The sequence below is a fragment of the Leucoraja erinacea genome, chromosome 18 (genome assembly GCF_028641065.1).
Source record: "Leucoraja erinacea ecotype New England chromosome 18, Leri_hhj_1, whole genome shotgun sequence".
In the NCBI taxonomy this organism is placed as follows: Eukaryota; Metazoa; Chordata; class Chondrichthyes; order Rajiformes; family Rajidae; genus Leucoraja; species Leucoraja erinaceus.
The window spans coordinates 22,925,952-22,948,489 of NC_073394.1; the positions used below are offsets into that span (position 1 = coordinate 22,925,952).

General features: G+C 45.3%; 1 protein-coding gene across 2 annotated transcripts in view; it reads right to left on the reverse strand.

Annotated features, from left to right (window-relative positions):
- Nucleotides 1-1,282: 1,282 nt before the first annotated feature.
- The window catches only part of fads2 (fatty acid desaturase 2), a 59,960-nt gene continuing 38,704 nt past the window's right edge, over nt 1,283-22,538 (reverse strand). For both annotated transcript variants that reach the window (XM_055649564.1, XM_055649563.1), the window contains exons 4-12: nt 17,723-17,824; nt 16,401-16,526; nt 14,156-14,216; nt 13,978-14,054; nt 11,454-11,551; nt 9,437-9,533; nt 6,224-6,303; nt 5,470-5,595; nt 1,283-4,132 (exon numbers count right to left, since the gene is read on the reverse strand). In XM_055649564.1, coding sequence (XP_055505539.1) covers nt 4,081-4,132; nt 5,470-5,595; nt 6,224-6,303; nt 9,437-9,533; nt 11,454-11,551; nt 13,978-14,054; nt 14,156-14,216; nt 16,401-16,526; nt 17,723-17,824 — 819 coding nt within the window. In that variant the 3' untranslated portion in view covers nt 1,283-4,080. The remainder of the gene's footprint in view (nt 4,133-5,469; nt 5,596-6,223; nt 6,304-9,436; nt 9,534-11,453; nt 11,552-13,977; nt 14,055-14,155; nt 14,217-16,400; nt 16,527-17,722; nt 17,825-22,538) is intronic.

The following is a 22,538-nucleotide window of genomic DNA, read 5'->3' on the forward strand; positions in this document are numbered from 1 at the left end:
TACCGGCCTTAACTACCTCCACTGGCAACTCATTCCATATACTCACTCAACCTCTGTAAAAGCTGACCCTCAGGTTCTTATTAAATGTTTCCCCTCTCACCTTAAACCTATGTCCTCTTGCTCTTGATTCTCCTACCCTGGGTAAAAGGCTCTGTACATTAACCCTATCTATTCCCTCTTGATTTTGTGCACCTCTATAGGATCACCCTCGGCCTCCCCTGCTTCAAGCAATAAAGCCCCAGCCCACCCAACCTCTCCCTATAGCTCAGGTCCTCAAATCCTGGCAACATCCTCGTAAATCTTCTCTGCATTCTTTCCACCTTGACGGCATCCTTCCAATAGCAGGCTGACTTAATACTCCCAAATAGTCCTTTGCCAATATAGAATTTGCAGCTCCGCTTGCTCTCATACTGTTTAATTAGTTATTTTGAGACTCAGAATTTTAGTTAATGGCTGCTTTGGGTTCTAGTTGTTTTCTCTTCTGCTGTGGGATGCTGCGTCCAACAGTACTGTAGAACCATAGAAACTGCAGATTCAGGTTTACACAAATAAGACACAAGATGCTGGAGTAACTCCACGGGCCAGGCAGCATCTCTTGGGGAACATGGATAAGTTAAGTTTTGGCTTGGGATGCCTCGTCAGTGATTGTGGGGGTGGGAGGGATGAAGAAAGCTGGGAGAGAGAGGCAGGACAAAGCATGGCAGGTAACAGATGGACGCAATTGAGGACAGGTTTTGATGTCTGCCTATACGACGCCTATCAAAAGCATCCACGCTTTACATTCATAAAGCACAAGAGTGGCACAGCGGTAGAGTTGCTGCCTTACTGCACCAGAGACCCAGGTTCAATTTTGGCTACGGGTGCTGTCTATATGGAATTTGCACGTTCTCCCATGGGTTTCCTCCAGGTGCTCTGGTTTCCTCCCACGCTTCAAAGACGTGTGAGTTTGTAGGTTAACTGGCTTCTGTAAATTGTCCCTAGTGTGCAGGATAAAACTAGTGTATGCGTGATCACTGATCGGCGCGGTCACGGTGGGCCGTGGGGCCCGTTTCCACTCTGTATCTCCAAACTAAACTAAATGTTAATATTGAAATTTTAAATCAAAATGTTATGGAAACTAATGAACAACAGGAATTGCATTCAGTAATACGCAGCTGGTGGAGTGATCTGCTGCTGCAGATGGGTACATTTGATTAAGAATCCACAATTTACAAATAATGTTCACCAGAGTAGGTTTAAAGTGAGGCAATGATTATTTGATGTAGTAATGCCAAAAAAAAAGCAGAATTAGTCAGTTTATTAAAAACAACATTGTCATAGTCTCCTGGTCTGTAGAGATTGTGAACAGAGATATGGGCGAAGGAACCTTTGTTTCAGCAGATACCTGACCAGGATGAGGGGTACGTGCAGTACAAAGGCAAGGTGACCTGGCGATCATGGTTCCCAGAAGCAGAAACAGTGCTTGGCAAGAACAGGATCAATGGCGGCTTGGAGTGATATCTCAGGTCAACGATCTGTTCCAAAACGACACAGAAACAATTTTTGCAAATCACCCGTAAACCACTGCAGAACCAGTCATTCCTCAGGTTTTTTTTTTTTTTTTAATAGAGTGTTTTCTTTGTAAACTCTCTGGGCTTGATTTTATTCATGTTCAGAATCACCAAATGTGTGTGTCGTGATTTTGTTAGTTCTCTGCTTCTGGCACTTTGTTCAAGTACGTGTGGGGGGGGTGTGAGGTGAGCAGGAAGGAGTGGCAATAGTGGTGGGGGATGGATGGGAACAAGGGTGCAGCAAGTTATTCCCCCCGCCTCCAATTGGTCGGACAGTTTATTGATTAGTTCAAAGCACATGGAGGTCGCTGGAAAGGAAAATATTTATTGTTCATCATGAACCAAGAAGCTTGTTAAAGATTGGTAGATGTTGATAGATCTAGAATCAGGAATAGGCTGACTGGGTGAGTGAAGTTCACCTGCAGCAAGGAATTGCAGATGCTGGTTTATTTAATAAAAAAGACAGTGCTGGAGAAACTCAGCGGGTCAGGCAGCCTCTCTGGAGAACGTGGCTAGGTGATGTTTCGGGCCAGGAACCTTTTTCCGACCTGAAAAATCACATTCCATGTTCTCCAGAGATGCTGCCTGACCCGCTGAGTTACTCCAGCACTTTGTGTCTTCACTTGTATTGTATTCATTGCTCACTCATCGACAGTGAAGAAACGAAACACTGACTGGAGCTGCAATTCCTTCCAGACTGTAAGGATGGTGGATTTCTGTCAGGGGCCAGATGGGTTTCCCTGACAATCCATGGTTATCATTTCTTTACTCCAAATTTAAAACCAGGTAGGGTACAAGTCCATGGGCCACACCTATGCTGTCTCGCTAAGGCACACATATTTTATAGACTTAATTAATCCAAGCTCGTTGAGGCATGATCAAAGCAAGGTCTCATTATTTGCTTGGTGGCCTTACCCACCAAAGGCCACTTGCCAACTGGGATGCAACGCTGGCAGCATATAAAAACCTGCCTGGTGTAGACTTTAGAGAAGTAGGCCCTTTGGCCCACCGAGTCCATGCCAAACAGTGATCACCCCGTACACTAACACTATTCTACACACTGCGGACAATTTACAGTTTTACCGAAGCCAATTAACCTACGAACCTGTACGTGTAGGAGGAAACCGGAGCACCCGGGGAAAACCCACACAGGTCACGGGGAGAACGTTTAGACTGTACAGACAGCACTCGTGTTCAGGATCGAACCCAGGCCTCTGGTGCTGTAAGGCAGCAACTCTACCGCTGCGCCACCATTCTGACTCTCTGTGCTGCGGTCCCCACTGGTGAGTTGTTTCTAGATCTCACCTTGGTGGAAATGCGGGGTGTGTCTCATCTGTGGGGTTCTGCAACACCCACGGGTGGGGTGCCATCGACCCAGGCGTAACTGCAGTTATAATAACGTGTACAGATAGGAAAAAGTTAGGGGGGGGGGGGGGGGGGGGTAAGGGATAAATGGGACTAGCTTAGATGAGGCACCTTGGTCAGCGTGGACATGTTGGGTTTGAGGGCCTGTTTCCATGCTGTGTGATCCATGACTCTAACTGGTTCTACCACTCTCTACAGATTAGTGATTCAGAAGGAAACAGGTTTCCAAATCCTCCTGTCTCAGGGATGTGTGCTATTTCAACTCCATTTTACTCAGAAGTGTTAGTTAAGTAAATGATCCCATCCAGGGTGAAGAACATAAAGGCTTGCGTGCGGGTTTGTAGGTAAATTGACCTCTGTAAACTGCCCCTCATGTGTTGGAAGTGCAGGTCAATTGGTGTGAATGTGTGATTGATGGCCGGCATGGACTGGGTGGGCCAAGGGGCCCGTTTCCATTCTGTATCTATTAAAATAGCAGAAGTGAGCCTCACAGCTCCGTAGTTTGCTCCGCCATGCACTGAGATCACGGTTTCTTCAGCCTTGCCTCAGCTTCGTTTTATTGCCTGTTCCCTAGAATTCTTGACTCTTCCATTGTCCATAAGTCTATCTACCTCATTCTTAAGTGCCACCCATGGATAGGGGGCAAGTGAAATGGTTGCTTAAAATACTCTCGCAGCTCTTCCTCCTTAACAATCCCTACAGTAAGAGGCAGTGGCCACAGCACACCTTGTTAAGACATGTATTTCACCCAGAGGTAATTGTCCATCCAGCTATTATTGTAGCTCCCCTTAGCAGAACACAACATTGGTGTCACAGCTCTAAGGGCTGTGCCTCTGAACACAAATAAATTGAAATAAAATCAAGCCATTTGTCTCTTGCCTAATTAAAACGGACTCTGCTCCATTGAGGTTGGTTGCCTGCCAAGGCTGGAATGGGGATGGGATAGGGGTGTGGAACAATTTGATTCAAAGTTGCTCTTCACCAGCCTTCAGTTGATGATGGGATCTGCCGTCAGGTCTTGCAGAGAGCCAGTGGCAGCATCCTGTTAATACTGCGGAAATCACTTGAGATGCACACAGACTCCGAAAGAAACTGGAATTCCAAAGCAGTGCTGGAACTCAGAGAGCAGTGAGGAGAGAGGGAAGCGAGGATTGCTGGAGCAGCCTCATTTGTGGAGGTAAGCATCTAACCACAAGTCGCCAGACTTCTTCAGGGACCTATGGGTGTGAAAAGTCATATGTTACATGATGAGCCTCGATCTACAACATACGAGATAAGCTTAATTAAAAGTCTAAACAAATAATTCGCACCAGAAATAGTTAAAGATTGAAAGACTTTAGAGACACAGTGCGGAAAAAGGCCCTTCGGCCCACCGAGTTCGTGCCGGCCAGTGATCACCCCATGCACTAGCACTATCCTACACATTGGGAACAATTTCCAATTATAACAAAGCCAATTAACTTACAAGCCTGTATGTCGTTGGAGTGTGGGAGGAAACCAGAGAACCTAGAGAAAACCCACACGGTCACAGGGAGAATATACAGGCCTGTGATCAGGATTGAACCAGGGTTTCTGGCGCCGTAAGGCAGCAACTCTAACGCTTAACCACTGTGCCGCCCACTGATACAGCGTGGAAACAGGCCCTTCAGCCCCTTGACCATTGATCATGAGTTATATGTTATCCCACTTTCTCATCCACTCCCTACACACCTGGAATAATTTCAGAGGCCAATTAACCTATAAACCCGCACGTCTTTGGGATGTGGGAGGAAACTGGAGCACCCGCAGGAAAACCATATAGTCATGGGGAGAACATGCAAACTCCACACCCAAGGTCAGAACTAATGTTAACGGGTGATACAAAGAAAGGACACAAAATGCCGGAGTAACTCAGCGGGTCAAGCAGCATCTCTGGAGAACACACAGTAGATGGGTGATTTTTGGGTCAGGACCCTTCTTTGTGAACAGGTGATCAATGGTTGGCGTGGACTCGGTGGAGCAAAGCGCCTGTTTCCATGCTGTATCTCCAAACTGAACATCAATATACATGATTTCAAGGTTTAAAATTAGCAAAGTTTTAACTTAATAAGTACAAGAAATACAGGAACTAAAGCCTTGCATATATCAAAGTTATCCTTTTGGCAACTTTGAAGGGGAAGATGGTGGCACAGTGGCACAGCCCTGTGGGGTAGAGTGGCAGCCTTACAGCGCCAGAGACCCGGGTTCGATCCTGACTACATGCGCGGTCTGTACGGAACTTGTATGTTCTACCTGTGACTGTGGCTTTTCTCTGGGTGCTCCGGTTTCCTCGCTCACTCCAAAGATGCACAGGTCGTAGTATAATTGACTTTGGTAAAAATCGTAAATTGGCCCTAATGTGTAGGATGGTGGACATGGATCGCTGGTCAGTGTAGACTCGGTGGGTCGAAGAACCTTTTTTCCCGCGCTGTATCTCTAAAGTCTAAAAATAGGTTCAATTTCAAGTTTCTCCGGCAGAGAATTATGATAGTAAACGGTGTGTGGAAAGAGGACATCCTCTGGTATCATTGCTTACCCTACGATATCCTTAAAGCCCTGCGACAATGGTTTCACCTGGTAGCTCAGGCCATGCTTGTCACACAGCGACTTCACTAAAGGTGCGATCTTGTAGTAGTTGTGACGAGGCATCGTGGGGAAAAGGCTGCAAAAGAAAAATGTTCCAAAGAAAGAAAAGTTAAGTGTTATTTTGCAAAGTCTGATGTCAGAGGAGTAGTTTAGTTTAGAGATACAGCACAGAAACGGGCCCAGAAGCTCAAAGCCAATTAACCTACAAACCTGTACATCTTTGGAATTGTGGAGGAAACCGGAGGGAATCCACACATGTCACGGGGAGAATGTACAAACTCCAGACAGACAGCACTCGTGGTCAGAATTGAACCCGGGACCCTGGCACTAAGGCAGCAACACCACTGCTGCGCCACCGTTTCACCCCTACAGGAGCCCACAATCGAACAAATTCATCAGGATTAACAAACTGATGAGGAAGGCTGGCTATGTCCTGGGGGCAGAGTTTGATTCATGGGAGTTGTTCATGGAGGGGAGGAAGCTCCTCAAACTGCAGAGCATCTTGGACAATACAGCTCACCCCACCATGACACACTGGTCAATCTGAGGAGCACCTTTAGCAACAAACTGGTTCCACCAAGATGCATTACAGAACGCCACAGGAGATCCTTCTTTCTTCCCTTCCCCCTTGTGTTTTATGACTGTTGACAGATTAATTTCCCTCTGGGGATAAATAAAGTTCTATTGTATCGGAAAGTACTTACTGGTGCTCAATCTGAAAGTTGAGATGGCCACTGAACCAGTCATTGAAGAAGGATTGTTCAATGTTACACGTGGAGTCCAACTGGAAAAGCAACAGAATTGTAAATCAGAAGCCAGTATTGCATTTGCCTTCATCACCAACCCTGGAAGTGCATTCCAGATATTCACCACCCTCTGACCATTCCATGTCTGTCCAACCTCTCCCTGTAGCTAATACCCCATATTCCAGGCAATATTCAGGTAAACCTTCATTCCAAAGCCTCTACATCCTTCCTGTAATAGGGACAACTAGAAATGCATGTAATATTCCAAATGCCGCCTAACCAAATTCCTATAAAGCTGCATCATGACTTCCCAAAGTAATGAGGGAAAGGAGCTCACAATGTTCAGCAGGGCAGCATCATTGGGACATGTGGCATAGGCTCAGCTTGTATTTCACTGAATTCCTAAAAAATGTAGCAATTTAATAGCAGGATTGAAAATGACTATGAATTTGGTGGAATGGTAAAGGAAAAAAATGCAGTGCGAAGATAGTGGCATTTAAGAAGCTTTTAGAGAGGCAACTAGATATGGAGGGATATGGATCATGGGCAGGCAGATGAGACTAGTCTATCTTGGAATCATGTTTGGCACAAGCATTGCGGACCAGAAAGCCTGTTCCTGTGCTGTACTGTTGTAAGAATCCAGATTTTTTTTTAAATCATCTTTTGGTTTGATATCAGAAAGTATCTCTACATTTCAAAGTGGTGGAAAGACAAAGACTGTCCTCTATAAAGCTATTGAGATTTGGTCCACTCAAAATGTCAGCAGAGTCTGGTGGATTTATGTTGGGTAAAGGTGCCAAAGACTACAGGGGGATTGGTCATTGGCTAATTGAGATGCCTAATGGTTTACTATCACCCCCATGTAACACACCTTAACTTAGCAAATATTAATGTTGAAGTGATGTGCATTACATTAGTAGTTCTTAAGAAAGAATTTGGTTTAGCTTAGTTGAGTTTAGTTTATTGTCACGTGTACCAAGGTACAGTGGAAAGTTTTTGTTGCGTGCTAACCAGTCAGCCGAAAGACAATACATGATTACAATTAAGCCATCCACAGTGTACAGATACAGGCTAGAGGGAATAACGTGAATATTGTTTACTGCAAGATAAAGTTGGATCAAAGATAGCCCTAGTGTCTCCAATGAAGATAGTAGCTTAGGACTGCTCTCTAGTTGGTCCTAGGATGGTTCAATTGCCTGATAACAGCTGGGAATAAACTGTCTGAATCTGGAGGTGTGTGTTTTCACACTTCTATATCTTTTGCCTGATGGGAGAGGGGAGAAGAGGGAGTGGCCAGGGTGCGACTCATCCTTGATTATGCTGCTGTCTTTGCCGAGGCAACTTGAGGTGTAAATAGAGTCAATGGAAGGGAGTTTGGTTTATATTGTACTGCAGGGAATGTGATGCAGAGGCAGTCACACTACCTCCTACAGTTAGCCTGGACCCCTTATCCAAAGATCTGTTTTTGCAAAAGAGATATATCAAAGCCAATATGTAGGAAGGAACTGCAGATGCTGGTTTATACTAAAGGTCGACACAAAATGCAAGAGTAACTCAGCAGCATCTTTGCAGGAAAAGAATAGGAGACATTTTGGGTTGGAACCTTTCTTCCATTCTGGAAGAATGGAAAGAATTTTGCATCAAAATATCCCATTTTGCATCGATAGAAATCTGAATGATTAGCCCTGCGGTTTTAAAGCCTTTTACAAATTAGTAGCATGACTGATCCTTGATGGTTTTACATATTTGTTTTATTGATTATATGAATCTGGTTTCTTCAATTTAGCATTCTATGTTTTACTTTGAAACAGCGCAACTCGGTGGCGCAGCAGTAGTGTTGCTCTCTTACAGCACCAGAGATCCGGGTTCGATCCTGAGGGTGCTGTCTGTACGGAGGTTTACGTTCTCCCTGTGACCTTGTGGGTTTTCTCTGGGTGCTCCAAAGTTTCCTCCCACATTCCAAAGACATACAGATTTGTAGGTTAATTGGCTTCTGTAAATTGTCAGTTGTCCCTAGTGTGTAGGATAGAGCTACAATGCAGGGTGATTGCTGATCGGCATGGATTCGGTGGGCCGAAGGGCCTGTTTCCATGCTGCATCTCTAAAGTCTTAAGACAACACTCTTTAAATTTATCATCCCTAACTCCATACAATATTCACACTCCATATCATCACCAACTTTCTAAGATCGACGTCATTATGCCTGCACTTTCCTGTATTATCATGAGACTTTAATTTACTATAAATATTCTAATTATGTTTATTAGTATTTTAATAAATTGCCTTCAGTATTCTTAACCTTCTGAGCAACAAAGTCATTGAAATTTGAAGTTGAAATAGATAATAGATAGTGACGTAATGTCATTTGCTTCTCCAGTCATGAACAGTGTGCATTAACAATTGAAGATCTTACTCCACAGATTAATGAGAGATCATGTATCGAGTATCTCAAGGTGATAATGAAACCATAAGACACAAAACTTTTCATGGAGTTCTGATTGATTTATGCTCTTTTTATCTTTCTGAACTCTCTGTTTCCTCTCTTGATAACAAAAGCACTTGGTGTTCCACAGATACTGGACCACCTGTCAGTGTCTCCTACAAGTAACAATTCCCCATTTCAAGACTTGAGAATGATAAGATCATTTATTGTCACAGTCAGGACTGATCTATCCTCTCAAATTCCCCACTCCTCATTGTCTGTCCAGGCATCATCCAACTAAACAAGCAAAGAGATAAAATAAATGAATGGCGACCAGATCGTGTTACCGAGCCTCCACTGATGCACCAAATCATGGCAACAGTCAATCAAGATGGTCTGAAGAAGGGTCCTTTCATGCAATGTCACCTATCCATGTCCTCCGGAGATGCTGCCTGGCCCACTGAGTTACTCCAGCATTTTGTCTCTATCTTTGGTGTAAACCAGCATCTGCAGTTCCTTGTTATTAACAATCACTGTCAAGAAACCAAATGGCCAATTTGATGTGGCACTCTGTAAAACTGAGGGGCAATAGTTTTGATGCAGCTCTTGTGTAATGACTATAATTTAGTGAATTGGCCATTTTATTAAGAATAACAATTTCTAACACCACGAAAGCATGTTTTTTGAAGTGGAAACTTGTATAAAAGACCCAAAGAAAGTTCCAAATCTGTTCATTAAATGGAAACTACCTGCATACTGAGCCAGTCCTTGTGCTTTTCATCATCAATTTCCATTGGAATATGGTTCATCTGGGTCACCCACACAAACCAATGGCTCTCGATGAACCTGCAGAGAGAATTATGCAGTAGTTAGGTGTTAACTCTTATCAACACTATACTTACCGTATAACTATCAGGCTATGAAACACACAACCTCTAAATAAACTCTGATCTACATCGATGCAAGGTAGCATCTGCAGTTCTTTCCTACACAGAACTTTTGTTGTTGTCTATTATGGTGTTTACGCATACATATCTGTTGAACCGATGCAGGTAGGAATTTCATTGTTCTGTTTTGGGACACATGACAATAAAACACTCTTGAATCTTGACAATAACAACATTTAAAGGCCGTGTTGACAGGTACATGGATAGGAAAGGTTTAGAGGGGTATGGGCCAAATGTGGGCAGGTGGGACTAGTGTAGATGAGGCATCATGGTCAGCATGTACATGTTGGGCTGAAGGGCCTGTCTCTGTTTTTGGGTCACTTATTTGGGTGCCTTCCATGAATATTATGAAGTGCAACCAGTTAATATTTTTTTTATTCAATATCATTTCATTTGATTTATTCTCATTTCCTGAGCTGATCACCTGAGTATAGTTTCATGGCAACAGGTAGATTTCCAAATGGCTGTTATTGTTCAGTAAAGTTGACACTGAAAGTTGGTAAAACTTACAGACTTCATTAACTGATAGCTGTAAAGTCAAGTTCCTATTGGCAAGCTGACAAAATACACGGACAGCTATAAAATATTTCTTAATGAAATCTGTTCACTTCAAGTTCTAACCACGGCACAGCTGACATTATAGTCATGGAGTCATACAGCATGGAAACAGGACCTTCGGCCCAACGTACCCATACCGAGCAAGTTTCCCCATCTGCACCAGCCTCACAGCCCCAGTATTTGGAACATATCCCTCTGAGCCTTTCCTGTTTCATGCACCTGTCTGAGTTATAGTACCTGCCTCAACTACCTCCTCTGGCAACATGTTTCATATACCCAACATCCTTCGTGTGAAAAGGTTGTCCCTCGGATTCTTATTAAATCTTTCCCCTCTTGCCTTAAACATATGTCCTATGGTTCTAGATTCCCCTACTCTGGGTAAAAAACTATGCTTTCACCCTACCTATAGTGTCCTACCCATGATCTTAACACCTCCATAAGATCACCCCTCATCCCCCTGTGCTCCAAGGAATAATATCCTAGCCTACCCAACCTCGCCCTATAGCTCAGGCAACATCTTCATAAATCTTCTTTGCACTCTTCCCAGCTTGACAACATCTTTCCTATAGCATGGTGACCAAAATTGAACACAATAGTCCAAATACAACCTCATCAATGTGTTGTACATAATTAATGGTTTCTTTGCCAGAAGCTTGCTATGCCTCGAGCTGCAACACCCGATCCCACCAGTTAGGAAAAATTAAAGTGGAATTCAGGTATAATGAAGATACAGAACGGCTCTGAATGACAACAGGAATTTTAACAGAACTTCTGACAATTCACCATTTGGATCATAGGATAAAAGGAATTTGAGCATTGGAGTTGCTCTAAAAACCGATCTCAACTCAAAACGTGTGCCTCATGAGGGGAAGCTCAGTGGCGCAGCACTAGAAACCCAGTTTCGATCCTGACCTCAGGTACTGTCTGTGTAGACGTTACCTGTTCTCCCTGTGACTGCATAGGATTTCTTCGGGTGCTCCGGTTTCCTCCCACATCCCAAAGACGTGCAGGTCTGTAGGTTAATTGGCCTCTGTAAATTACCCCTCATGTGTAGGGAGTGGATGAGAAAGTGGCATTATATATAGAACTAGTGAGAACGTGTCAACGTGGACTCTGTGGGCCGATGGGCCTATTTCCATCTTGTATCTTTCAATTCAGTTCAACTATTTAAATGTGGCAGCACCTTAATTTATGATCCAAATAATCGTAACACTAGTAGGTTTGACTGAAAAGAAAATAAATTCTCTCTAATTGTACATACCTGACGAATAGAACAAAGATGACAGACCCAAAGAATCCATAGAAAGAGGCATAAGTGTTGAAGTAGCGGATGTAGTACGTTGTTGCCCAGGCAAGATCCTACAAAGTGGGGAAACGCAAACCAGGTCGTTAATGGCTTTGTGATATTATTCCTGATTTACACTTGGTGTAAACACCATTGCTCTGTTGTGCATCCAACACAGTCAATGTAGGGAGTGCTGAGTTTCAGCTCCCATCCTAGGCCATTCAAGATGTGTTGCTCAGACATTTTTTGCAGGCGAATCCACACTCTGCAAAGAGGTGGGCAACCGTCTCCTCTCCATAGCAGCCGTCCCGAGGGCAGCGTGCGCTGGTAGTGAGGTTCTGAAAGTGCAGGAAGAATCTGACTGGGAGGGCTCCCCTCACCGCCAGCCAAGCCAGGTCTTGGTGCTTGTTGGTGAGTTCTGGCGATGAGGCATTTTGCCAGACAAGCTGGGCAGTCTGCTCTGGGAACCACGCCACTGGACCCATGGAGTCCTTTCCCTACAGTGCCTGCAGGACGTTCCGTGCTGACCACTCCACGATGGACTTGTGGTCAAAGGTGTTGGTCCGGAGGAACCTTTCCACGAGCGACAGATGGGGCGGCAATGTCCAGCTGAGCGTGGCATCTGCGGCAGGCCCATCCTTCGCAACACCGGGGACAGGTAGCACCTCAGCAGGAAGTGACACTTGGTGCCCACGTGCCTTGGCTCTACACTCCGCCTGATGCAGCCACACACAAAGGTGGCTATCAGGGTGGGGGCGACATTGGGCACGCTTTTACCCCCGTTGTCTGCTAACTTGTGCATTGTGGCCCATCACACCCGGCCCATCCTCGACCCCCAGATGAACTGGAAGATGGCCCGGGTGATCCCTGTGGCGTAGGAGAGAGGGACCGGCCACACTTGTGTCAAGTACAGCAGCCCTGAGAGCACCTCGCACCTGATGACCAAATGTTTTCCCGTTATAGAGAGTGAGCACTACTTCCACAGCTCCAGTTTCTTCCCCATCTTGGCTATCCGCTCCAGTCACACGCCTCCGCTCCCCCGAATCAGATCCCCAGCACCCTCAAGAAGTCAGGCTTGATGGTGAAGGGGAACAAAGATCGGTCGGGCATGGCCTTGCTCTTCCTGCGGTTCACCCTGGCTCCCGTGGCCGACTCAAACTGGTCGCAGACGCTGATCAATCTGCGGACCGACCCTGGATCCGAGCAGAAGACAGCGACATCATCCATGTACAGGGAGGTTTTGACCCGAGTGCCCCCACTGCCTGGCAATGTCACTCCTGATGCTCACGTCCTTACTGATGGGCTCGGCAAAAGGTTCAATACAACAGACGAACAAGACAAGGGAGAGAGGGCAACCCTGCCTGACTATAGACCTGACGGGGAAGCTGTCTAATTCCCACCCATTGATTTGGACTGCACTACAGATATCGGCATAGAGCAGTTGGATCCAATTTCTGGTTCCCTCCCCAAAGCCCATTTTGGAGAGCACGTCCCTCATGTACGTGGGTGATATCCTGTCGAAGGCCTTCTCGTGGTCCAAGCTGACTGGGCAGGCATCCACCCGTCTGTCCTGCAAGTTGGCAATGCTAACCAAAACACTCATGAGGGAAGTGTCCGGGGGTGGGGAGGGAGGGAGGGTGTATTACCAAGTTGACCAGGATCGACTGCACGTGCCTAGACCGCTTAGTCTGCACACAAATCAGAACTGCCTTCCTCCTCAGACCCTCAAATCTGTTCCATTCAATATTTACTTTGCAACACTGGCTTTACGACCCAGATGCATCACTTTTCACAAATGCAAAAGCCAATGTACTCTTGATGTCCAGAATGTCACGGATATTTGGGAGCTCAGAATTCCCCAACAAATGAGGAAAGACAACTCAATTGGGCTGAGTGCCAAACAAAAAAATTGCTGATTCCTTTACGGGGAGGAGGAAGAACTCACAGGTCCAATCACCCAAACCTTTCCTCACAATAGTCCCACTGTAGCATGGGGCAGAACATAGAACAGTAGTGGAAAAGCAGGCCCTTCGGCCCACAATGTTGATGCCACAGATGATGCCAAGACCATCACCAATCTATCTGCACATAACCCATATCCCTCCATTTGCTGTATATCCATGTGCCTATCCAAAAGTCTTTTAATTGTCACTAATGTATCTACTTCAATCACCCCCCCTAGGCAGCATATTCTACTCTGTGTAAAAAAAACTTGCCCTGCACATCTCCTTTAAACGTTGCTCTTCTCACCTTAAAGCTGTCCCCTCTAGTATCTGATTTTTCCATCCTTCGGGGAAAAAGGGACAGTGTTGTGTGTTCCCACTCTCCACTGCGCTTCGGTGGAAAGAGGTGCAGGAAGAGAAAGCGGGAAGTGAGGTTCAGACCCATCTTTTCCTCCAGAGAAGCTGCCTGACCCACTGAGTTACACCAGTATTTTGTGTCAACCTTCATAATAGTGTTGAACTTGCGGGGAGAATGGGAGAGAGGCTAATGTACGTACCACCCAATCGCGGCGGGTGATCATCGTCATCGTTATCTGAATGTAGAAATACACCGGAATTAGCAGGGGCGGGCCAACTGTAAGAGAGAGCAGCAAATGACAGCGCAGCAGATAATCAGCACACATAACAACCGTGACAACCCGCAATACTGCCAGACGCTCACGGAGACATACTCACTGAGGAAGAAGTACTCGTGCTGATAGTTGTACGGCAAATACTTGATCTTCTTTTTTCCAAACTACCGGTAGAAAAGAGGACTTAGGTGTAAACCAAGCCAAGCCTTTAGTACACAGTTGCAGAATCAAGGAAATGCAGATGCCGGTTAACACACAAAAGGACACAAAGTGCTGGAGTATCTCAGTGGATTAAGCAGCATTTCTACAGAACATGGACAGGTGCCGTTTCAGATCAGACTGAAGAAGAGTCTCAACCTGAAACGTCACCTGAAAAGCTGCCTGACCCGCTGAATTACTCCAGTGATTGAAGCAAGTTCTCGACTCAAAATGTCACCTCTCCATGTTTTACAGAGATGCTGCCTATCCTGCTGAATTACTCCAGCATTTTGTGTTCTTTGGTACACAGTTCATAGGATACACTATCCTAAACATACCAGACCTTAATTAAATTCCACTCTAACATTCTCCCTGATCAGTAGTGCATTAGATTCCATCCCACATCCTTCTCCTATGTACTTATTGTTCTATTGAGCTAAATATTGCAGACACACACCCCAAGTACGGAGCAAATAGGAGATAGAGTTACAATATTTATTAAGGATTTTTCTGCCAACATTGCTACCCATCAGAAGCATGAAACACAGAATAATAGATATATTCAAATGGTAACATACCATTGAAACCACCATTGGATTCATCAAGTAGATCTATTATCAGGTTCAGTGAAGGATCTCTTGACTAGATATGGACTGATGGGACAGAGTGGGAATAAGGAGCAAGTATCCATGTGCTCCCTGTATGGTCATTTTCCTGTCACCAAAGAGTCATTCACTGTAGAACAATACCATGTTTAGAGTGGCACAATGCGCAGCAGTAGAGTTGCTGCCTTAAAGCGCCAGGTTCGATCCTGACTACGGGTGTTGTCTATACGAAGTTTGTATGTTCTCCCTGTGACTGCGTGGGTTTTCTCTGGGTGCTCCTGTTTCCTCCCACACTCCAAAGGCGTACATATTTGTAGGTTAACTGCTTTTGGTAAAAATTGTAAATTGTCCCCAGTGTGTAGCATAATGCTAGTGTACGGGAATTGCTGGTTGGCATGGATTCGATGGGCCGAAGGGCCCGTTTCTGCGCTGTATCTCGAAACTAAACTATATTTGCTGTCAATTACATGCAATGGGGTGAGCAATATGCACAAATATCACGACTGGGACCAGTGTGAAATGCCTGCTTTCAGCTTTAAGAATCCTTCCCACCACATTTTATTTCATCTTCAAATATTTGATCATCTGTGAAAAATCCAGGCAGTAGGTTGATATAAATCCTTTCTAGGGGAATTTAAAAATGAAAGAAAACTCACATCCAAGGGCATTTCACAGTATTCATTATTCTGCTACTAAATCATCTGAAAACTTGGGATTTGTTATTCACTCCTATGTATAATATCAATTGCTATTACGAGTAAAATGATTTTGTAAATGTCTCCATGGCTCCTATTCTGTAACTCAGGGCAGTTTTATTTTAATGTAACAATGGTTCGGTTTACTAAATGTATGAAGAGGTCAGACAACATGACAATCTCACATACTTATATGTTAGTTATATGGATGGGAAGGGAATGGAGGGTTATGGTCTGAGCGCAGGTATATGGGACTAGGGGAGATTATGTGTTCGGCACGGACTAGAAGGGTCGAGATGGCCTGTTTCCGTGCTGTAATTGTTATATGGTTATATGGTTATACTTGTGTAATTTTATCCCAATTCTGGTCCCAGCCTCGAATATCAAGAAGATAGAAAGAATCTGTATTGCAAATTCCCCAACACAACCTCCCTTTAACCTGTTCACTGTCAAGTTTCTTTCCCCACTACTGGCCATGACCCGAGTATACTCAGGGGTAGTTCTGAACAGGTTAATGTTGAAACCAAGTGAGTCTTGATTCAGAGTGATCCAGCATGGAATTAGGCCCTTCAGCCCACCTCGTTAATGCAGACCAAGATGCCACGTCTAAGTTAGTCCCATTTACCCGTATTTGGCCTATATCCCCGTAAACCTTTCCTATCCATGCTGTTTTATTTTATTCCCCCCCCCCCCAATAGAGAACAGAATTTCTCATTTTAATTCATAATTTGGAACTCAGTACAGAGACTCAATGTTTCCTTATTCACCTCAAGGTCATTTTTCAAACTTATTCTTGTTCCCCATTATAGGCCTCTATCTTTATTTTAATTTCTGAATTAAAATAATTTACCTCCACAGGTTGTGTGTTTCCCAGTACGAACACCTTCAGCATGTTCACATCAGGGTCTTTATTAAAGATGTTGGGCTTGGCGTGGTGTTGGAAGTGTCGATGATTCCACCAGTTTCCAGAAGCTCCCTTAGAGATGAGATACAATATCACACGGCTTAGTAAGAGCACGGTAATCTCCATTCACTCTACTTTTAAGGTTGCTGCCACACTTGTTTACAATAATCCTAACTCATTGTCTATGAGCTTGACATTTTGTCACAAACAAGTTTTAGCATCGCGCTACTGAATTAATGACCAGATGAATGAACGGTGTAGAGTAGGGATCATATTGACTGGTTGCATCGTGGCATGGTTCTGCAACGTGAACGCCCAGGAGCGAAGAAGACTGCATAAAGTGGTGAACACTGCCCAGTCCATCTCAGTTCTAACCTCCCCACCATCGAAGGGATTTACAGGAGCCGCTGCCTCAAAAATGCAGCCAGCATCATCAGGGACCCACACCACCCTGGTCACGCACTCATTTCACTCCTGCCATTGGAAAGAAGATATAAGAGCCTGAAAACTGTAACGTCCAGGTTTAGAAACAGCTTATTCCCAACAACCATCAGGCTATTAAACACTACAACCTCCAAATCAGCTCTGAACTACATAGACTTGGGGGCATTGTTTTTGTCTTTTTCCACTATTATTGTTTGTCTGGTTTGTGGTGAATCTCTGGAACTCTCTGCCACAGAGGGTAGTTGAGGCCAGTTCATTGGCTATATTTAAGAGGGAGTTAGATGTGGCCCTTGTGGCTAAGGGGATCAGGGGGGTATGGAGAGAAGGCAGGTACGGGATACTGAGTTGGATGATCAGCCATGATCATATTGAATGGCGGTGCAGGCTCGAAGGGCCGAATGGCCTACTCCTGCACCTAATTTCTATGTTTCTATGTTTATTATATTTTTTACAGAGTACTATGTTTACAGATTCTGTTGTGCTGCTGCAAGTAAGAATTTCATTGTTCTGCCTGGGACCCGTGACAATAAAACACTTGGCCTTGCGCTTGAGGATTTCATCAGTCTTTCCATATCCTTGTATAATATGCTCTTATCCTATTCAACATTTTCCATAGGATCTTCTGTTTCATCTGCACCCAACACCGTTTTTACTGCTGTGCACTATTTAACTACTGCACCAGTCTGAAGGAGGGCCATGACCCGAAACGTCGCCCTCCACAGATTTCCCTCCACAGATGCTGCCTGACCCACTGGGTTCCTCCAGCACTTTGCTTTGCTCAAGATTCCAGTCTCTGCAGTTCCTTGTGCCTCCATAATGATTACCTTCATGTGACCTATCAGGAACTTGTGTAACAGGTGGTTCCATTTTGTTTTCCGGAAAACTGACAAATGTCCGAAGTCATGTTGAAGCCAGCCTGACTGAGCCTGGAATTGACAGAGAAAGATAATCACTTCAGCACTAAGAATTGCACTACGATAGGAAAATACATTTCACTCCGTTTACTATTATAGCAAGTAATAAAATAATAGTCAAGAAATTTGACCATGCAATGCACTTTTCTGCATTTCATTATTAACAAATGGTTTCCTTTTGTTTCCAGGCAAAGTATGGAGCAGGCCATTCGGCCCATCGGGTCTATGCCAACCACTGATCACCCGTTCACACGTGTTCCAGGCTATCCCACTTTCGCATCCATTCCCTACACACTCGGGGCAATTTACAGAGATACTGACTGTTGAATTAAATCTTTTAGCATAACTGCTGGATAGCCATTTCAGAACAATTAGTTCAGAGATAAGCATGGAAACAGGCCCTTCGGCCCACTGAGTCCACACTGACCCGTTCACACTAATTCCATGTTATCCAACATTCCGTACACACTAGGGGTAATTCATAGAAGCCAATTAACCTACAAACCTGCACGCTTTTGGGATGTGGGAGGAAACCAGAGCACCCGGAGGAAACCCGTGTGGTCACATGGAAAACATGCAAACTCCACACAGACAGCAACCGAGGTCAATACATTGTATATTGTATATCTTTATTGTCATTTCCTGAGTATTCACATACCCAAAGGAAACAAAAAAACGTTGCTCAACCAGTGTCCATTCAGTGTGCATTAAAAATAAATAGAAATAAAAAATACATATATCATGAACAAATTTAACACTCTACTAAACATTCAACAGGCGTTCCGATCGGCAGCGGCACAACAGTGGCTCTGCTGCAGTGTGTCCAGGTTGGGGGGTTTGTGCGTGATACTTGGCAGGGGGCAAAGTCCATTTAACAGTCTTATAGCCTGTGGGAAGAAGCTGAGGAGCATCCTGCTGGTTTTGCAGCTAATGCCCCTGTACCTCTTCCCAGATGGCAGGATGGAGAAAATGTCATGCGATGGGTGGTAGGGGTCTTTGATGATGGAGATGGCTCTGCTGATACATCTCTTCCTGTATATGTCCAGCAGGAAGGGGAGTGGAGCACCAATAATCCTGCTGGCGGTCTTCACAATCCTGTATAGTTGGTGCCGTTCGTACGCCTTGCAGCTCCCGAACCAGGAAGTGATGCCGTAGGTCAATGTGCTCTCGACAGTCCCCCTATAAAAAGTCCATAGGTGTGTAGTGGGGAGACCTGCGTTATGTAGTCTTCGGAGAGGGTGTAGTCGCTGCTGGGCTCTCTTGACCAGTGCTGTTGTGTTGGCCGTGGACGTCAGGTCATCAGACAGATGTAGTCCTAGGAACTTCACGCTGCTGACCCTTTCCACATCAGCTCCGTCGATGTGCAGAGGTGTATGGTGTTGTTTCCCCGCCCTCCTGAAGTCAACCACCATCTCCTTAGTTTTTCCCACGTTAAGAATGAGGTTGTGGGATTTGCACCAACCTGTGAGCAGCTCCACCTCCATCCTGTACGCCGATTCATCATTGTCACTGATGAGACCCACCACTGTTGTGTCATCAGCGAACTTGTTGATGAAGTTGTTGTTGAGTCTAGCAGTACAGTCGTGTGTCAGCAGACTAAACAGCAGGGGACTTAGGACACAGCCTTGGGGTGAGCCAGTGCTCACGGCTAAGGTTTTTGATGTCCTACTGCCCACCCTGACTGTCTGCTGCCGTTGCGACAGAAAGTTCAGGACCCAGTTGCATGTGCCAGCATCAACCCCCAATAGCTCCAACTTCTCCACCAGCTGCTGCAGAATGATTGTATTGAAAGCAGAGCTGAAGTCTATGAAGAGGATCCTGGCATAGGTATTTTTCCGATCGAGATGTGACAGTACGAGGTTCAGTGTTGTTGAGACTGCGTCCTCTGTGGATCGGTTGGATCGTCCTCTGTGGATCGTCCTCTGTGGATCGGTTGAAAACAAAACCCGAGACTCTGGAACCATGAGGCAGTGGGTCGACCAGCTGCGCCACTGTGCCACCCATAATGAATCAAGAATTATGATAATAAATTTCCTTGGGGATGCTTGGAATCGAAGTGACTGTCGAAGGAATACATGAAGCCACATGTAAAATATAAACCCGTTCTTCATTAGTACAGGTGTCAGAGTTTATTTGGGGGGGGGGGGGGGGGGTGAAGGCAGGAGTATGGGGTTAGGAGGGAGAGATAGATCAGATATGATTGAATAGTCTTTCACGACGATGGGCCGAATGACCTAATTCTGCTCCTATCACACGATTTTAATACAGCAGAAGGGAAATCAGCTCTGAAATTCTGTGCCAGTTTCAAAAGAGTGGTAGACACAAAATGCTGGAGTAACTCAGTGGGACAGGCAGCATTTCTGGAGAGAAGGAATGGGTCATTTTTCTGTTCGACACCCTTCTTCAGACTGATGTCAGGGGAGTGGGCAGGACAGAGATAGAATGTAGTCGGGGAGTCAGAGACAGTCGGACTAGTGGGAGAACTTGGAAGGGGGAGTGGATGGAGACTGGGGGAAAGCAAGGGCTATTTGAAGTCAGAGAAGTCAACGTTCATACCTCTGGGTGTAAGTTACCCAAGCGAAATATGAGGTGCTGTTCCTCCAATTTGAGCTGGGCCTCACTCTGACAATGGAGGAGGCCCAGGACAAAGAGGTCAGATTGGGAATGGGAGGGGGAGTTAAAGTGCTGAGCAACCGGGAGATCAGGTAAATTGAGGCAGACTGAGTGGAGGTGAACGAAACGATCGCTGAATCTGCGCTTGGTCTCGCCGATGTACAAAAGTTGACACCTGGAACAGCGGATACTGTAGATGAGGTTGGAGGAGGTGCAAGTAAACCTCTGCGACGGCTGATGGGGCGGAAGGCGAGGACAAGCGGAACTCTGTCCTTGTTGCGATGGGGGGGGGGGGGGGGGGGGGGGGGGGGGGGGGGCAGCAACAGTGAAGCTGCGGGATATCGAGGAGACCCTTGTGAGAGCCTCATCTATAATGAAAGAGGGGAACCCTTGTTTCTTGAAGAATGAGGACATCTCCGATGATCTAGTATGGAAAAACTCATCCTGGCGCAGATGCGGCATAGACGTAGGAATTGGGAGTAGAGTCTTTAAAGGAAGCAGGGTGGGAAGGAGTGTAGTCTAGGTAGCTATGGGAATCAGTAGGTTTGTTGTAGATGTCGGTCAATAGTCTGTCTGCTGTGATGGAGACGGTGAGATCCAGAAATGGTAGGGAGATGTTGGAGATGGTCCAGGTGAATTTGAGTGCAGGAGGGAAATTAGTCGTGAAGTTGATGAAGTCAGTGAGTTCTGCATGGGTGCAGGAGGCAGCATCGCTGCAGTCGTCAATGTAGCGGAGGTAGAGTTCGGGGATAGAGCCAGTGTACACCTGGAACAGTAATTGTTTGATGTACCCAACAAAGAGGCAGGCAAAGCTGGGGCCCATGCGGGTGCCCATAGCTACGCCTTGGATTTGGAGGAAGTGGGAGGAGTGGAAGGAGAAGTTGAGGGTAGGGACCAGCTCTGCTAGGTGGAGGAGATTATTAGTAGACGGAAATTGGCTGGTTCTGTGGCTGAGGAAGAAACGGAAGGCTTTTAGACCTTCCTGGTGGGGGATGGAGGTGCAGAGTGACTGGACATCCATGGTAAAGATGAGGCAGTAGGGGCCTGGAAAACGGAAGTCATTGAAGAGACGAAGAGCATATGAGATGTCTTGGACAAGTAGGGAGGAATTGGACCGGGGGGGGGGGAAGATAGGATGGAGTCGAGATATGGGGAAATTAATTTGGTGGGACATGAACAAGCAGAAACAATGGGTCTGCCAAAAGAGAGGTATTCACTGGCATTTCCCAGCACAATCTTTTGAGCTTGAAGAATGTTCCCGACCCCAAACGTTGCCTATCCATGTTCTCCAGAGATGCTGCCTGACCTGATGTGCTGGGAAATGCCAGTGAATACCTCTCTTTTGGCAGACCCATTGTTTCTGCTTGTTCATGTCCCACCAAATTAATTTCCACATATCTCGACTCCATTCCTATCCCCCAACCCGATCCAATTCCTCCCTACCTGTCCTAGACATCTCACATGCTCTTTGTGTCTTTTTGCAAACCAGCATCTGCAGTTCCATGTATTTACACCTTAGTTGCTTGTTTTGTTCCTTTTTCAGGTTCCTTTATCTACTTCTTTGTTTTTTTAAACCCTTCACTGTTCCTATTCCATCTCAGTTTCTCCTAAGCAATTCCTTTGCACAAAATGCTTTGAATATTCTCCTCATCTCCCTCACTACAATCGTCTTATATTGGCATCTTTTAACTGGCCATCGACAATAGTTGTTCATTTTGCACAAAATCATTGATAATTCTGAACACTTCTATTGCCTCAAGCTGAAGATAGTTCATATATATATTTTAATGGCTTCAAGCTGCTTTAGGAAATCGTCCGATATAAATCCTGCAGTTTAATATCAGAGGGGCTCAGGAAATTATCTCTCTCAACTGTACTTGGATGACTGGCTGGAAAAAACATTTTTTTTAAACATGCTTTCTCTTGCTTTCTAGATTCCACGTTTTATCTATCAGGTTTATGAGCGACAGCTTCCTTTTAAAAAACTGACTCTATGAAACATTATTTTTTTGCAATTTTCCGTGGGAACATGTGGGAAACACAGTGGCGCAGCCAGTAGAGCTGTTGTCTCCCAGCACCACAAATCTAGATTCAGTCCTGACCTCGGATGCTG